The sequence below is a fragment of the Neoarius graeffei genome, chromosome 24 (assembly GCF_027579695.1).
Source record: "Neoarius graeffei isolate fNeoGra1 chromosome 24, fNeoGra1.pri, whole genome shotgun sequence".
NCBI lineage: Eukaryota > Metazoa > Chordata > Actinopteri > Siluriformes > Ariidae > Neoarius > Neoarius graeffei.
In genome coordinates, this window is record NC_083592.1 from 10,337,052 (window position 1) to 10,356,396 (window position 19,345).

At 42.0% G+C, this 19,345-nt stretch overlaps 1 protein-coding gene across 1 annotated transcript in view; it reads left to right on the forward strand.

Annotated features, from left to right (window-relative positions):
- The window catches only part of zgc:113436 (uncharacterized protein LOC503528 homolog), a 24,489-nt gene extending 8,671 nt beyond the window's left edge, over nt 1-15,818 (forward strand). The window contains exons 2-8 of the mRNA XM_060906646.1: nt 9,314-9,507; nt 9,580-9,691; nt 9,918-10,059; nt 10,149-10,203; nt 10,297-10,536; nt 10,712-10,828; nt 15,264-15,818. Of these exons, the coding sequence (XP_060762629.1) occupies nt 9,314-9,507; nt 9,580-9,691; nt 9,918-10,059; nt 10,149-10,203; nt 10,297-10,536; nt 10,712-10,828; nt 15,264-15,518 (1,115 nt within the window). The 3' untranslated portion in view covers nt 15,519-15,818. The remainder of the gene's footprint in view (nt 1-9,313; nt 9,508-9,579; nt 9,692-9,917; nt 10,060-10,148; nt 10,204-10,296; nt 10,537-10,711; nt 10,829-15,263) is intronic.
- The last annotated feature ends 3,527 nt before the right edge of the window (nt 15,819-19,345 follow it).

Genomic DNA, 19,345 nt, shown 5'->3' on the forward strand with positions numbered 1-19,345 from the left:
TACTCACACACTCGTTCACTGTCACATATTCACTCACACACTTTCCCTCACATACTTTCACATACTCATTCACACACATTCACTCACACACACTTTCACATACTCATTTACTCACACACTCGTTCACTTACACACATTCACTCTCACACTGTCACATACTCATTCACTCACACACTTCCACTCACACACTTTCACATACTAATTCACTCACACTTTCACATACTCATTTACTCACACATTCATTCACTCACACACATTCACTCTCACACTATCACATATTCACTCACACACATTCACTCACACTTTCACATACTCATTCACTCACACACTTTCACATTATCATTCACTCACTCACACACTCACTAATTCACTCACTCACACACTGACTCACACTTTCACATACTCATTCATTCACACACTCCTTCACTCACACACTTTCACATACTCATTTACTCACACACTCGTTCACTCACACACATTCACTCTCACACTGTCACATACTCATTCACTCACACACATACTCATTCACTCACACTCACTCATTCACTCACATTCACTCACACTTTCACATACTCATTCACTCACACACATTAACTCACACACTTTCACATACTCACTCACTCACATTCACTCACACTTTCACATACTCATTCACTCACACACATTCACTCACACTTTCACATACTCATTTACTCACACACACTCACACACTTTCACATACTCATTCACTCACACACATTCACTCACACACTTTCACATACTCATTCACTCACTCACACACACACACACACACACACACATTCACTCACTCACACACATTCACTCACACACTTTCACATACACATTCACACACATTCACTCACACACTTTCACATTCTCATTCACACACACATTCACTCACACACTTTCACATTCTCATTCACACACACATTCACTCACACACTTTCTCATTCACACACACATTCACTCACACACTTTCACATTCTCATTCACACACACACATTCACTCACACACTTTCACATGCTCATTTACTCACACTCATTCACTCACTCACACACATTCACTCACACACTTTCACATACTCATTCACACACACATTCACTCACACACTTTCACATTCTCATTCACACACACACATTCACTCACACACTTTCACATTCTCATTCACACACACATTCACTCTCACATTCTCATTCACACACACATTCACTCACACACTTTCACTCACACACTTTCACATTCTCATTCACACACACATTCACTCACACACTTTCTCATTCACACACACATTCACTCACACACTTTCACATGCTCATTTACTCACACACATTCACTCACACTTTCACATACTCATTCACTCACTCACACACACATTCACTCACACACTTTCACATACTCATTCACACACACATTCACTCACACACTTTCACATTCTCATTCACACACACACATTCACTCACACACTTTCACATGCTCATTTACTCACACACATTCACTCACACTTTCACATACTCATTCACTCACACACATTCACTCACACACTTTCACATACTCATTCACACACACTTTCACACATTCGTTCACTCACACACATTCACTCTCACACTATCACATTCACTCACACACATTCACTCACACATTCACTCACACACTTTCACATACTCATTCACTCACTCACACACTAATTCACTCACTCACACACTGACTCACTTTCACATACTCATTCATTCACATACTCATTCACTCACACATTCACTCACACTTTCACATGCTCACATACTCACACATTCACACACACACATTCACTCACACTTTCACATACTCATTCACACACACTTTCACATACTCATTCACACACATTCACTCTCACACTTTCACATACTCATTCACACACATTCACTCTCACACTTTCACATACTCATTCACACACACATTCACTCACACACTTTCACATACTCATTCACACACACATTCACTCACACTCATTCACTCACATACTCGTTCACTCACACACTCGTTCACTCACACACATTCACTCTCACACTGTCACATATTCACTCACACACTTTCCCTCACACACTTTCACATGCTCATTCACTCACACACACACACACACACACACACACACACACACACACACACACACACTTTCACATACTCATTCACTCACACACATTCGCATTCTCATTCACACACACATTCACTCACACACTTTCACATACTCATTCACTCACTCACACACTCACTAATTCACTCACACACATTCACTCTCACACTGTCATACTCATTCACTCACACATTCACTCACACACTTTCACATACTCATTCACTCGCACACATTCACTCACACTCATTCACTCACATACTCGTTCACTCACACACTCGTTCACTCACACACATTCACTCTCACACTGTCACATATTCCCTCACACACTTTCACATACTCATTTACTCACACACATTCACTCACACACTTTCACATACTCATTTACTCACACACATTCACTCACACTTTCACATGCTCATTTACTCACACATTCACTCACACACTTTCACATTCTCATTCACACACACATTCACTCACACACTTTCACATACACATTCACTCACATACATTCACTCACACACACACACACACACACACACACACACTTTCACATACTCATTCACTCACACACATTCACTCACACACTTTCGCATTCTCATTCACACACACATTCACTCACACATTCACTCACACTTTCACATACTCATTCACACACACTTTCACATACTCATTCACACACATTCACTCTCACACTTTCACATACTCATTCACACACACATTCACTCTCACACTTTCACATACTCATTCACACACACATTCACTCACACTTTCACATACTCATTCACACACACATTCACTCACACACTTTCACATTCTCATTCACTCACACACATTCACTCACACACTTTCACATACTTATTCTCACACACATTCACTCACACTTTCACATACTCATTCACACACACATTCACTCACACACTTTTACATACTCATTCACTCTCTCACTCATTCACACACACATTCACACTCATTCACTCATTCACTCATACACTTTCACATACTCATTCACACACACATTCACTCACACACTTTCACACACTCCTTCACTCACACACTCATTCACTCACACACTTTCACATACTCATTCACTCACACACTTTCACATACTCATTTACTCACACACTCGTTCACTCACACACATTCACTCACACACATACTCATTCACTCACACTCACTCATACACTCACTCATTCACTAACACACATTCACTCACACTTTTACATACTCATTTACTCACACTCATACACTCTCACTTTCACATACTCATTCACTCTCACACTCACTCATTCACACACACATTCACTCACACACTTTCACATACTCACACTCTCACTCATTCACTCACACACTCACTCATTCACTCATACACTTTCACATACTCACTCACACATTCACTCACACACTTTCACATACTCATTCACTCACACACACACACTAATTTACTCACTCACACACATTCACTCACACTTTCACTTACTCATTTACTCACACATTCGTTCACTCACACACTTTCACATACTCATTCACTCACACACACACTCACTCACTAATTCACTCACTCACACACATTGACTCACACTTTCACATACTCATTCACTCACACATTCACTCACACACTCGTTCACTCTCACACTTTCACATGCTCATTTACTCACACACTCGTTCACTCACACACATTCACTCTCACACTGTCACATATTCACTCACACACTTTCCCTCATACTTTCACATACTCATTCACACACATTCACTCACACACTTTCACATACTCATTTACTCACACACTCGTTCACTCACACACATTCACTCTCACACTGTCACATATTCACTCACACACTTTCCCTCACATACTTTCCCTCACATACTTTCACATACTCATTCACACACATTCACTCTCACACTGTCACATACTCATTCACTCACACACATACTCACTCACTCATTCACTCACACTTTCACTCACACACTCATTCACTCACTCACACAGACATTCACTCACACTTTCACATACTCATTCACTCACACACATTCACTCACACACTTTCACATACTCATTTACTCACACATTCGTTCACTCACACACTCATTCATTCACTCACACACTCACTAACTCACTCACACAGACATTCACTCATTCTCACACACACATTCACTCACACACTTTCACATACTCATTCACACACACATTCACTCACACTTTCACATACTCATTTACTCACACATTCGTTCACTCACACATTCACTCTCACACTTTCACATACTCACTCACTCACTCACTCACACACTGACTCACACTTTCACATACTCATTCATTCACATACTCATTCACTCACATTCACTCACACACTTCACACACTTTCACACACTCCTTCACTCACACTCATTCACATACTCATTTACTCACACACTCGTTCACTCACACACATTCACTCTCACACTGTCACATACTCATTCACTCACACACACTCATTCACTCACACATTCACTCACACTTTTTCATACTCATTCACTCACACACATTCACACTCATTCACTCACTCATTCACTCACTCATTCACTCATACACTTTCACATACTCATTCACACACACATTCACTCACACACTTTCACATACTCATTCACTCACACACTCATTCACTCACACTTTCACATACTCATTCACTCACACACTCATTCACTCACACACTTTCACATACTCATTTACTCACACACTCGTTCACTCACACACATTCACTCTCACACTGTCACTCATTCACTCACACACATACTCATTCACTCACACTCACTCATACACTCACTGATTCACTAACACACATTCACTCACACTTTTACATACTCATTTACTCACACTCATACACTCACACTTTCACATACTCATTCACTCTCACACTCAGTCATTCTCACACATATTCACTCACACACTTTCACATACACTCACACTCATTCACTCACACTCACTCATTCACTCATACACTTTCACATACTCATTTACTCACACACTCGTTCACTCACACACATTCACTCTCACACTGTCACATATTCACTCACACACTTTCCCTCACATACTTTCCCTCACATACTTTCACATACTCATTCACACACATTCACACTCACACTCATTCACTCACACACTTTCACATACTCATTCACACTCATTCACTTACTCACTTACTCACTCAATCACTTTCACTCTCACACATTCACTCACTCATTTACACACTCATTTACACACTCACTCATTCATTCACTCACACATTCATGCAGACATTTACACACTCATTCACTCACTCATTTACACACTCACTCACACATTCACTCTCACATACAGTGCCTTGCAAAAGTATTCATACCCCTTGAACTTATTTCACATTTTCCCACCTTACAACCACAAACTTAAAAGTTTTTTTATTGAGATTTTATGTGATAGACCAACACAGAGTAGCACATAATTGTGAAGTGAAATGAAAATGATAAATGGTCTTCAAAATTTTAAACAAATGAAAATCTGACAAATGTGATGTGCATTAGTATTCAGCCCCCTGCGTCAATACTTCGTAGAGCCACCTTTTGCTGCAATTACAGCTGCAAGTCTTTTGTGGTATGTCTCTACCAGCTTTGCACATCTAGACACTGAAATTTTTGCCCATTCTTCTTTGCAAAATAGCTCAAGCTCAGCCAGATTGGATGGAGAGCGTCTGTGAACAGCAATTTTCAAGTCTTGCCACAGATGCTCAATGGGATTTATGTCTGGAGTTTGACTGGGCCATTCTAACACATGAATATTCTTTGATCTAAACCATTCCATTGTAGCTCTGGCTGTATGTTTAGGGTCATTGTCTTGCTGGAAGGTGAATCTCCTTCCCAGTCTCAAGTCTTTTGCAGCCTCCAACAGGTTTTCTTCCAGGATTGCCCTGTATTTAGCTCCATCCATCTTCCCATCAACTCTGACCAGCTTCCCTGTCCCTGCTGAAGAAAAGCATCCCCATAGCATGATGCTGCCACCACCATGTTTCACAGTGGGGATGGTGTGTGCAGGGTGATGAGCAGTGTTAGTTTTCCGCCACACATAGCGCTTTGCATTTAGGCCAAAAAGTTCAACTTTGGTCTCATCTGACCAAAGAACCTTCTTCCACATGTTTGCTGTGTCCCCTACATGGCTTCTTATGCCTGTCTTTCAACAATGGCTTTCTTCTTGCCACTCTTCCAAAAAGGCCAGATTTGTGGAGTGTACGACTTATAGTTGTCCTGTGCACAGATTCTCCCACCTGAGCTGTGGATTTCTGCAGCTCCTCCAGAGTGATCATGGGCCTCTTGGCTGCTTCTCTGACCAGTGCTCTCCTTGCTCGCTCTGTCAGTTTAGGTGGACGGCCATGTCTTGGTAGGTTTGCAGTTGTGCCATATTTTTTCCATTTTTGAATGATGGACTGAACAGTGCTTCTTGAGATGTTCAGAGCTTGGGATATTTTTTTATAACCTAACCCTGCTTTAAACTTCTCCAGAACTTTATCCCTGACCTGTCTGGTGAGTTCTTTGGTCTTCATGATGCTGTTTGTTCTTCAGTGTTCTCTAACAAACCACTGAGGCCTTCACAGAACAAGTGTATTTATGCTGAGAGTAAATTACACACAGTAGGACTCTATTAACTAATTAGATGACTTCTGAAGGCAAATCATTGCACTGGATTGTATTTTGAGGTATCAGAGTACAGGGGGCTGAATACTAATGCACACCACATTTTTCAGATTTTTATTTGTTTAAAATTTTGAAGACCATTTATCATTTTCGTTTCACTTCACAATTATGTGCTACTCTGTGTTGGTCTATCACATAAAATCTCAAGAAAAAACTTTTAAGATCATGGTTGTAAGGTGGAAAAATGTGAAAAAGTTCAAGGGGTATGAATACTTTTGCAAGGCACTGTACATTCACTCATTTACACACTCACACATTCACTCACACTCACTCATTTGTACACTCATACTCATTCACTCTCATACACTTACTCATTTACATACTCACTCATTCACTCACACTCACATTCATTCACCCACTCATTCACTCACACTCATTTACACACTCACTCATTCTCACTCTTTCACTCACACATACTCATTCACATACTCGGTCACTCACTCACATTCACATACTCACTTTCACTCATTCACATACACATTCACTCACACATTCACAAACTTATTCACTCACTCACTCATTCATACCTTCACATGCTAACTCACACATTCTCACACACTCATTTATTTAGTTCATTCACTCTCACTTTCACTCACACTCATTTACACACATTCACATACTCAGTCATTCACACATTCACTCACACATTCACATACTCGGTCACTCATTCACACACTCAGTCATTCACTCACTCACACATTCTCACACACTCATTCATTTATTTACTCGTTCATTCACACTCTCACTTTCACTCATTCACTCACTTATACACACTCATTCACTCACTCACACATTCACATACTCGGTCATTCACTCACTCACACATTCACTCACATACACTCTCTCACTCACTCACATGCACATTCACTCACTCACACTCACTCAGTCATTCACACATTCACTCACTCACTTATACACACTCTCATTCACTCACTCTCACACACATTCACATACTCGGTCACTCACTCACATTCACTCACTCACACACTCATTTATTTACTCGTTCATTCACTCGCTCACTTTCACTTACACACATTCACATACTCATTCACTCACACTCATTTACACACTCACCTCACTCACTCACTCACTCACTCACTCACTCACTCACTCAGTTATACACTGTCATTCACTCACACACATTCACATACTCGGTCATTCACTCACATACACATTCACTCACTCACTCACATACACATTCACACATTCACTCACTCACATTCACATACTCGGTCATTCACTCACACACATTCACTCAGTCACTCTCACACACATTCACATACTCGGTCACTCACTCACATACTCGTCACTCATTCACTCACACATTCTCACACACTCACTCATTTATTTACTCGTTCATTCACTCGCTCACTTTCACTTACACACACTCATTCACTCACTCACACATTCACATACTCGGTCATTCACTCACTCACATTCACTCACTCATTCACACACACATTCACATACTCAGTCATTCACTCACTCACACACATTCACTGACTCACATTCACTCACTCATTCACACACTCACTCATACACCCACATTCACATACGGTACTCATTCTCTCTCTCTCTCACACACACACACACACACATTCACATACTCACTCATACACTCATTAACTCACTCATACACCCACATTCACATACGGTACTCATTCTCTCACACACACACACACACACACACACACACACACATACTCACTCATACACTCATTAACTCACTCATACACCCACATTCACATACGGTACTCTCACACATTCACATACGGTACTCATTCTCTCTCACACACACACACACACACACACACACACACACACACATTCACATACTCACTCATACACTCATTAACTCACTCATACACCCACATTCACTTACTCATTCACTCACACACATTCACATACTCACTCATACAATCATTCACTCTCTCACACATTATCTCTCACTCACTCACTCACTCACTTACACATTCTCTCACACTCACTCATTTACTTGTTCATACACTCACTCACTCCTTCACACCATGATTCCGGTTCAGCATCGCGCACGACACATACTGTATATAATCTGTGATGTAAAAAAAATGACCAAGGAACACGCCTTCACCTTTACTCTGTCTGTCTACACTTACATATCTGCCTTCAGCGTTCCCACCTGTCTGTCTCTCAGCCTATTTGTCTGTGTGCCATCCTATCTGTTAGTCTGTCCATTTGCCTACGTGCCTGTCTCTCTCTCTTTCTCCTGGTTTTCCTGCCTGCCCGCCTTTATGTTCGTCAGGCTACTCACCTGTCTGGCCGTCTGCTTGTCTGTGTGCTTGTCTGCGTGTAGGTCTGTCTACTCCAGACAGTATTGCTGTGATACAAATGTAGATGGCTAGGCAATCAGACAGAAAGGAAGACATGTGCCTGTCTGTCCATCTACCTGCCTACCCACATGTCTCTGATTACCTGTCTGTCTGTTGTTCTTGTTGTCTCTCTCTCTCTGTCTGTCTGTCTGTCTGTCCCTGCAGACGGGCGGCTGTACTACGTGGGGATGAAGAAGGAGGAGAAGCGTGAGGTGGTGATCGACGCCGAGCGTAAGCGTCAGATCTTCCTGGAGTGTCACTTTAACGAGCTCGGCCATCACCTGGGCCAGAAGAAGACGGTGCACCGCATCCAGAGCAAGTACTACTGGCTGGGCATCGTCAAGGACGTAGTGGACTGGGTGAGTGTGTGTGTGTGTGTGTGTGCACGTGTGTGTTCACGTTCGCTTGTGATAACCGATCTCTTCCTTTAGATCAAAGTGTGTGAGACGTGTCAGCACGCAGAGCGGAACAAGAACATGGCAAGGACACCGAGACCGCTGAAGGTTGACGGCCCCTGGGACACGGTTACTGTGGAAATACTGGGTACGTGTGTGTGTGTGTGTGTGTGCGGCTGCGTCACAAATCACACGCTCTGTTTACGCACAGTAACTCGCACCTTATACTTCATCGTTGATTAATTTCCTGTAAGAGAAAGACACACAGGGTTTAATTCCTTACTTCCTGCATGTGATGATTAACTGTTACGGAGATGAACACACTTCCTGCGCTGAAAGCTCTGCAGATTGTGACTGTGTGGGTTTGAACTCAGGCCCTTTCCCCTGCACTACTCACGGAGGAAACACTCAGTTGGTCCTCATCACAGATTATTACAGTAAGTGGGTGGAGGCGTTTCCTGTCCAGAAGAGAGACTTCCTTTGTGTGGCAAGATGCATTTCGTCAATTGTTTATCGGTAAACAACAACAACAAAATCCTCTTTCTTTTCTGTCATTACAGTATGTGCTTTACCTGTGTGTCATCGTCAACGTGTGTGTTTTGCAGGTACGGTTCAGTAAAAACCATACACTGTTCTCAGGACGCTGATTTCTGTGGAGAGGTAAAAATCCTCACCCCTCTCTCTCTCTCTCTCTCTCTCTCTCTCTCTCTCTCTCGTATAATCGCTTATCGATTCGTGGTGATGTTGTTGTAGGTGAGCAAGCAGCTGAGTGAGCGCTGGAGTTTGCAGCTCAAGCTCCAGCACAGCGCTCTTCTGGAGCGCACGAACGTTCTGCTGAAGGACACCATAAAGCAGGTGGTTCTGGAGAAGCAGGCCGAGTGGGACGATTTCATCGAGCCGATTCTGGCGCTGTTCAGGACGTCGGTGAACCCGGCGACCAAGTTCACACCCTACTGCCTGATGTTTAACCGTAAAGCCAACATGCCCGGTGAGGTACGATGATTATGCTGATGATGTTCTTCCTCGTGGTACTCGTCATAAGGTGCTTTGTGAAAGCTTGTGAGCTCAGATCAAAGGTCGCCGCGGTAATCTCGATAAGACATTATTCACGCAACCTTCAGTCTCGTAACCGTCTCTCATCATCTCACTGTCCTGTTCTCTCCCGCAGATGAAGCTGGACTTACTGAGTTACGAGCAAGACGCAGGAAACGATTCTGTCAGCGAGGAGCCGGATAACAGCTTCCTGTCCTCCATTCAGGAGCAGCAAAATCAGCTCAAACAGATGGTACGGAATAGATAATAAGGGTTCTTTTTTTTTTTTTTTTTTACAGGCTCTGGAACAATTCGATTTGATGTACTGTTCAGAAATAATCCAACGGACATGACCGTCTACTTTTTCTCTGCAGATCTATACAGCAGACAGAATTTGTTGGCTTTTTGGTCACTAATTAACATGAAGATGCATGTAGACGTGCGTGTTGATACTTGGAGAAGGGGTTCATGGGGAAAGCATGGCTTATGTTAATCCATGATCTGACATGCTGACTGAACCAACATCGTCTCAACAACGCATCAGACAAAATTAATTGCTGTGCATCAAGTAAACACTGATTGATTGAGCTGGGAAATCGTGTCCATCTGGGATTATTCTATCCACATTCACTGGATATGAGCAATCGCACGCTTTCATTGGCTACTCTACTACTAGGCTATCAGCTTGTATACAGTGAGTAGAGAAAAACAAAATGGTGGAGCACATCAAGTCAGATATATATATATTATTTACCAGCTGGGCAGTCCGTATGGTGAAATACCGTGACCGAGGTCTTGAAAGTACTCAAGGCCGAGCCGAGCCGCCATTTTGAATCCTCATTCACGGCTGTAATGCAAATGGATTCCTCCTCGGTATACAAGTGCACTTCCATGGCAGGAAAAAAACTACATTTTGCCGCCTATGTAGTCCCCTGTTTATACAAATAGGAGTCATTCAGGATTCAGCCATGTTTTTGCTCGGTGTTAGTAAGTTACAGGTTTTTAGCTTTCCCCTGAAATGTTTTATTTTATTTCTTCTTCCTCAGGGTAGTAAAACTCGCTTTTGCTGTGAACACTGTCGTTATCACTATCCATGTTGTAAAATTAATGCTATTCTCCTGAGAAATGCGAAAATAAATGTTGACAAAAATTGCTACTATGTTTGTTGTTGTGAACGAGCGAGTCGCCAGAGGTCCGTATCCGGGGTCTGTACCATAGGATACGGACCCGCTCGCCAGCCAATCAGAGCGCGGGATTTGATGGAAACCGCACCGCGAAAAAAATAAATAACTTTATCAAGTATTTTTAAAAGAAACAGAAATAGTTAAAAGAATAAAGGTGTGTCTCTTCCCCCCCCCCCCCCCATCTCCTGTTCCACATTCCAGCCCAGTCGGTGGCGGTAACGTGCCTTTAAGTTGGTTTGCCAACCGCCACAAAAAACCTAAGAAAAAGAAGAAAACCCAAAAAGTTACAAATAAAAGCAAAAAATCTGGAATAAAAGTATTTGATTTTTTTTCCTAAGACATTATTATCGCATTTTTCACAAATTGCTCCTGTCATTTCGCCGGTTTGTTTACATTCTAAGTGGAAATGATTTTGTCGAACGTTTTGTATAAAGTTTTTGTTTATCGAATTTGCAAAAAATATGGAGCAATCTGTGGATCATTACAGGCGTTTAGCAGACGCTCTTTTCCAGAGCGACGTACAACGTATCCAGAGCAGCCTGGAGGAACAGTTGGAGGTTCGGTGCCTTCCTCAAGGGCACTTCAGCCATTCTTGCTGGTCCAGGGAATTGAATCGGCAACCTTTTGGTCCCGAAGCTGCTTCTCTAACCTTTTAGGCTATGGCTTCCCCTATCATTTGGCACAAGGAAGTTACCATTTGGTAGAAGGAAGTGATTCTCAAATTTCCTCTTGGGATCCACCCATCCAAATTGGTCATATTAGGATCACTTTGAAATGATGTGTTTACATTTGGATTCTCGTTACTATCACAAAACTGTTCATTTAAAAATCGGACCACGTTGAATCGACACCTTTTGAAAGAAGCGTGTGAAGATTTGCGCCTCTAGTCACAATAATCTCACAGCTCTGATGCTGAACAATCGTCAGACACCAAACATGTCTCGGTTGACGACTAGATTTGATGTCAGAAGGAAAGTTTTTCATCCCCTGTGTCTGAAGTCACTCACTTATTCACTACTCCCTACTCACTATCTAGGGAATTCTACTGTATGTAGAGGACGAAACAGTGAGCTCATCGGTAAAATGAAAACACTTTCGGGCACTACTCCGCTACGCCGTTATTTACGTCATTACCGTCGCACGATTAAAACATGCCAGATGAGTCGGCTGGTGGGTTTTCAGAATAATAAATCCATCTTATACTGAGCGTATTTCCCATGTTAATAAATACAAAGTACTTTGTGTCTGCTGCATCTTTCAGTTATTTTAAACCAAGGCTGAACCCTTTCATCTTCGCCGCTGCCTTTTATTAAATCAAATCTGAGGCTTTTGATTCATTCCTCGCTCTGCACTGGAACTTTAATTCTGTCCTCCATCATTTTTCTTTCAGCACAACCGCGATGCATGATGGTGTGTACAGTGTTTCCCACAGACCAGGTATCAATTTGTGGTGCTCCACTGTGCCGATGAGGGAATCATGCGCGGTGGTGTCGTGGCGGTCGGTGGAGTCGGTCATTGGGGTGTATGCAAAGTGTTTACAGCGGGCGGTGTTCAAACACACAGTATTTTTCTTCAGAGTCACCTGCTGGGACTATTTTAAAGCCACAAGAAGCATTTGAGATTATTCAGTTCAATCTAAATTCTTTTAAGTTCTTTAAGAGAAGACAGCTAAAACAATTTTTCCCAGAACCCTGCCTGGTTTCATTCCTCGACCCAACTTTACGTTATAGGGCCGGCCATTAGTTTGCTGGGCTTGATGTTGGTGGAAAACCTGTCTTTTAAATTTATGAAAATTACTCACCAAAATTGAAGTTAAAGTTTAGTTTTTACTAGAGATGCACCGATTGCAATTTTTTGGGCCGATTCCGATTTTCCATGGAGTGTGACCTGCCAATACCAATTTTGGCCGATTCCGATTTCATTTTTTCAAACCACTTCACAGCACACACAAAGACTATTTTCTTTTTATCTTTTCTTTAATAGAACATTCTGCCAGATTTTCAGTAATAAATTTTCAACACCTCAAAGGTTGAAAACAAACAAAAAGACATTGCTCTTTGTAAAATCTTTCTTCATGTTTGGTATTAACATATTAATTCCTGAAATAGGAAATTCACACAAACATTTTTTTTCTTTTCCCATCCAATATCTGGCACAAAAACAACTTCCCCCTCATATATATTGCTTGGTTAGTGCTCATCGGTTGTACACTACTTTTCATGGTGCATTGTTATGGAATCAATTTTGTGCCAAAATGTTCATACAATACTTTTGAAATATCAAACAAAAACGACAAATCAAAATACAAAAAAAGTCAATTTGTTTAGACTGGCAAACAAATTATTCGTGTAATCGTGCAAAATATCAGTCTATTACTCTTCCGAAACCTTTTATTTTTGTTCCGCGTCTTTCTCAGTTTTGTTTGATGTAATTTATTTTGGTTGCGATTCCAGCTTTCTCGTTTGCGCTCCCTGACTTTTTGCTTGCAGTTTTGGCACAAACTTCACGTGTGGGTGGGCTGTCCAGGAATGCATTCCCATTGGCTAACTTGCATTTGACTGACAGCTACTCTCAGCCATTTCCTACTCGGATTCTGGCGGACTGTTTGACGAGTGACCGATCCATTGACGGTAAACAAGGATGGAGTGGACTTCAGTGGCGACTATGATATTGAATTAATTCAACAAGGTGTAAGTACGGGACAAATGTGTTGTATGTGTTGCAGTAGTGCACATTATGCAGGCGTGTTTAACGTTAGCAAGACAGCTATTATATTGGGTAGTGGAGCTAAGGCTAACATTTGACTTGCCACGAAACACCTGCATAATGTGTACTACTGCAACACATTTGTCCTGTACTTACACTTTGTTGAATTAATTCAATATCATAGTTGCCACTGAAGTCCACTCGATCCTTGTTTACCGTCAATGGATCGGTCACTCGTCAAACAGTCCGCCAGAATCCGAGTAGGGAATGGCTGAGCGTAGCTGTCAGTCAAACACAAGTTAGCCAATGGGAATGCATTCCTGGACAGCCCACCCACACGTGAAGTTTGTGCCAAAACTGCAAGCAAAAAGTCAGAGAGCGCAAACGAGAAAGCTGGAATCGCAACCAAAATAAATTACGTCAAGCAAAACTGAGAAAGACGCGGAACAGAAATAAAAGGTTTCTGAAGAGTAATAGACTGATATTTTGCACAATTACACGAATAATTTGTTTGCCAGTCTAAAAAAAATTGACTTGATTTGTCGTTTTTGTTTGATATTTCAAAAATATTGTATGAACATTTTGGCACAAAATTGATTCCATACATTGTGGGATACTTTGAGTGCACTATATAGGGTGTAATAATTCTCACTATACATTCGGACAGCGCTACAAAATGGCGAACTCACTATATAGTCCACTACATACAGTAGTGAGTGATTTCGGACACGGGGCTAGTTTGTCAATTCTGCTTCTCATGCAAGTCTGAAAGTGACCAGGGAATTGATCTCCTTTCAGGTTTTTTCCAACATGACCGCTGCCTACAAGCAGGAGAAGAAAAGCGCCAAGCGGCGCGGCAGGAACGTGTCCTCCATAACCCTGACCGTCACCGAGCCCTTGTGCCCCTCAGACGACTCGCCCTCACCCAAAAGACTGAAAGATGACCTGTTCCTGACGTTTCCCGTAGAGACGGTGATCAGCGCTGTTCAGGTGGTGGCGGAGGAGGGGAAGGACGGCCTGGAGTACGTGCTCCCGGGGCCTGATGTACACTGACCACCTGATGACTGATTCGGTCCTGATCGGGATGTCTGGTGTTACGATGCTTCTCTTGTGGTTCAGCCGTTCATGGGTCTGCACGTTTCCGGGAACGTGAGTGAAGGGCGAGGAAGCGATCGACAGCAATAGTCACTACATTGCACACTTAGAAACCGGGGCTCATGGCTAAGAGCAGGATATTATTTGTAATAGTTGTGGTTTTTTTATATTATGAAGGATTTCTTTTGTGTCTGAATTCTCCCAGAATCCTTTTTCATCATGGTGGCTTTTAGGGTAATAAACGCTAACATATCCACATGACCTGGCTTTAAGTCTAATTGTTTTTCAGGAACTGGAAATAACTCCACTTTGTGTTTTGTACTAGTCAAAATGATCATCTTTTAATCTACAGATATATATACGTCGATCAGCCATAACATTACAACCACTGACAGGTGAAGAACACTGATGATCTCATTCCAGTGGCACCTGTCAAGGGGTGGGATACGTTAGACAACAGGAGAAGAGAACGGTCAGTTCTTGAAGTTGATGTGTTGGAAGCAGGAAAAATGGGCAAGCGTAAGAATCTGAACGACTTTGACAAACTGTAATGGCTAGATCAATGTTTCTCAACCAACTAGAAGCGCCATCTAGTGGGCCGTAAATTTTTATTTTTTTTCCAACTTGAAGCTAGTTTTTACTCGTAGTAGGGTATAATAGGCCATTTGCAGGAATTGGTCACGTGTCAATTTTCCCCATAGCAACAAGCCCGTGGTGGGCAAGCTAACTTGACATTCCTCGACAACCGTAAGAGTTTGACTGGTGATGCGAAGCAATCCATTTCTATAATAGCTGTTTTTACCTTTCTTTGACCCGAATTTTCGTGTGTACTTGGAAAAAGTTTGTGGTTTTAACTTCTGCCGTAAGTTAAAGCGAACCATTGGCCGTAAAAGAGAGTTTTTTGGACTCAAGTTGGTCGCCGCTGAAAGAAATTCACGTGCGAAATGGCAGATTTCTCAGGTATGTTTTATAACTTATAATTTCTCCTTTTCTACCTTTTATCATTCGCTTAATGTATGAAGATTCTCGAAAATAAATACAGATACATCTGTAGATGTGTTTTTAGCCGATGATTCGCTTTAACTTACGGGTTGTTTTACAATCAGGGTACGCAAGCTAAAAATCACATTTAACACTTAGTATCTTCAATATCAAAAGGCTTGACTAGATAAACTTGGTTGTTTATTGTAGCCCTGTGATAGCTCTATTTACCATGCAGAAAAAAATTTGGTGATAACGTTATTTTTGGTGAATGTATGGCAATATATGTCATATTTAGCAAAATTACTCGTGTCATTTAGAAAAAGTGCTTTTTTTGACCACAGGTAGCTCCAAAAGGGATGCACTTAAATCACTCTTTATACCATAAAACAAATATTTGGTTCCATATCATTGGAAACATAGTTAAGTTTTAATGTTGAATGCCAGTAAGTTTTTGATCAAATTAGTATGTAATTGTGTCAAAAAATGTCCTCTCCGAGACAGCTAATTTTTCAATATAAAATAACATATCTAAAATGATTATTTTCATCCTAAAATGTGGTCAAGATCTCATCTCATCATCTCTAGCCGCTGTATCCTTCTACAAGGTCGCAGGCAAGCTGGAGCCTATCCCAGCTGACTACGGGCGAAAGGCGGGGTACACCCTGGACAAGTCACCAGGTCATCACAGGGCTGACACATAGACACAGACAACCATTCACATTCACACCTACGGTCAATTTAGAGTCACCAGTTAACCTAACCTGCATGTCTTTGGACTGTGGGGGAAACCGGAGCACCCAGAGGAAACCCACGCGGACACGGGGAGAACATGCAAACTCCGCACAGAAAGGCCATCGCCGCCACGGGGCTCGAACCCGGACCTTCTTGCTGTGAGGCGACAGCGCTAACCACTATACCACCGTGCTGCCCTGTGGTCAAGATATTGGGACATAAATATTAGAGACAACTAACACAAAGCTTACAGCCTTATATTTAAAAGCACTATGGAAGTAGTGGATTCTGAATTGTCAAAAAAAAAAAAAGTCCTCTCCGAGAGTCACTTCATTTGTTTCTCCCATCTTATAGCAGATTACACAAAACTACCATACACACGTCAAAAAATTACCTGAAATCTGTTCTTTAACTTGTCCTTCACTTAAAAACTGGTACAAGAACCAGTTTGAATCAATCTGAATTTTGGACCCCTGTGACACAAACTTTGTACCCGGATTGTAAAACAACCCAACAGAAGTTAAAACCACAAACTTTTTTTCCAAGTACACCCGAAAATTCGGGTCAAAAAAAGGTAAAAACAGCTATTATAGAAATGGATTGCTTCGCATCGCCAGTCAAACTCTTACAGTTGTCAGAGGAATGTCAAGTTAGCTTGCCCACCACGGGCTTGTTGCTATGGGGAAAATTGACACGTGACCAATTCCTGCAAATGGCCTATTGCTGGGCTGCATCCGACGTCACAGCCGCCTCATTAAGCTACAGTCACACTACAGCCCGAGATGCTTTGCGATGAAAATGAGGCGTTTTGGTGGCGATATACACATGAGCTAAAAGTTGTGGTCACGCAGCAGGTGAACACTTGACTGTCACGCCTTCATGCATGGTGCAGCTCGAGTGGCCACGCACGTTCACGGAGATTGCGCGTTCTCCTGGGACCTAATCATTATGGGAAACGCCCGATACTGATTTGAGCACAATCAGCACGCACAGATGCGGAAGCTGTTTTCACAGAAACTTTGCGAAATATTATCATCATCATTATCACTGTTACATTTGTTTCTAGCCATGTTTATAATGCTGTTTAAATACCCTGCTCTTTTTGTTTTTGTGAATATCACGCCTGCTAATAAACACTTTTCCTGCACTTAGATCCGTCTACCGCCGTCTATCTTGTCGTGTCCTGATCCCTAGATCTTTAACCCAGCCACATATAAAAAGTTGTCGTCTTTCATGCTCTTCCAGGTTTTCAGCTGTGTCTCTGTGTAGAGCGATGTCTGCAGCACCAGGTAGTTTGAGATGTCGGGGAACTCAACAGGTGGATCATTTTCCAACTCGTAGGAAAAATCCTTCTTTGTTAGCCTGTAAGGAAAGGATCTAATCCCATTGAGTGGGTTCTATATCCGCTTCTTGGTTTTAATAACTTGCTGAACGCAAACACGGCTGTAAGTTCTTGTGTTAATGGACCAGACACCACTTTTGGATCATTAATCCCTTTCGACTGAGAACGCCCTGCATGCATGGTTTGGCTTCTGGCACGTCCATACAGTTTTAAATACAATACCTGCATTTAAAAAGTTTTTTATTGCATTTATTTAATTCCTGGGCTCCCATCTGTAACAGGGAGTGAGGTTGCATCCCATTAATACACTTTACAGTAGATTATTAGATGCTAATAGAATAGATGAGCCAAAATAATTGGGGATCTTTTTTAATGGGCCCCGACTTGTTACAAGTATGACATAGGTGACTCTTAAAGCAGAAAAGGTTGAGAACCCCCGGGCTAGATGACTGGGTCTGAGTATCTCCAAAATGGTACATCCTATGGGGTGTTCCCGGTATGCAGTGGTTAGTTGTGCTACAGTAGCTCTTCTGTGGGATTGGACCATATGGGTTTGCCTTTGTGCCCCATGTGAATCAATGAGCCTTCGACACCCATGACCCTGTCGCCGGTTCACCAGTTGTCCTTTGGATCCTTGGACCACTTTTGTTCTGTACTAACCACTGCATACTGGGAACAACCCAAAAGATGTGCCGTTTTGAAGATGCTCAGACCCAGTCATCTACCC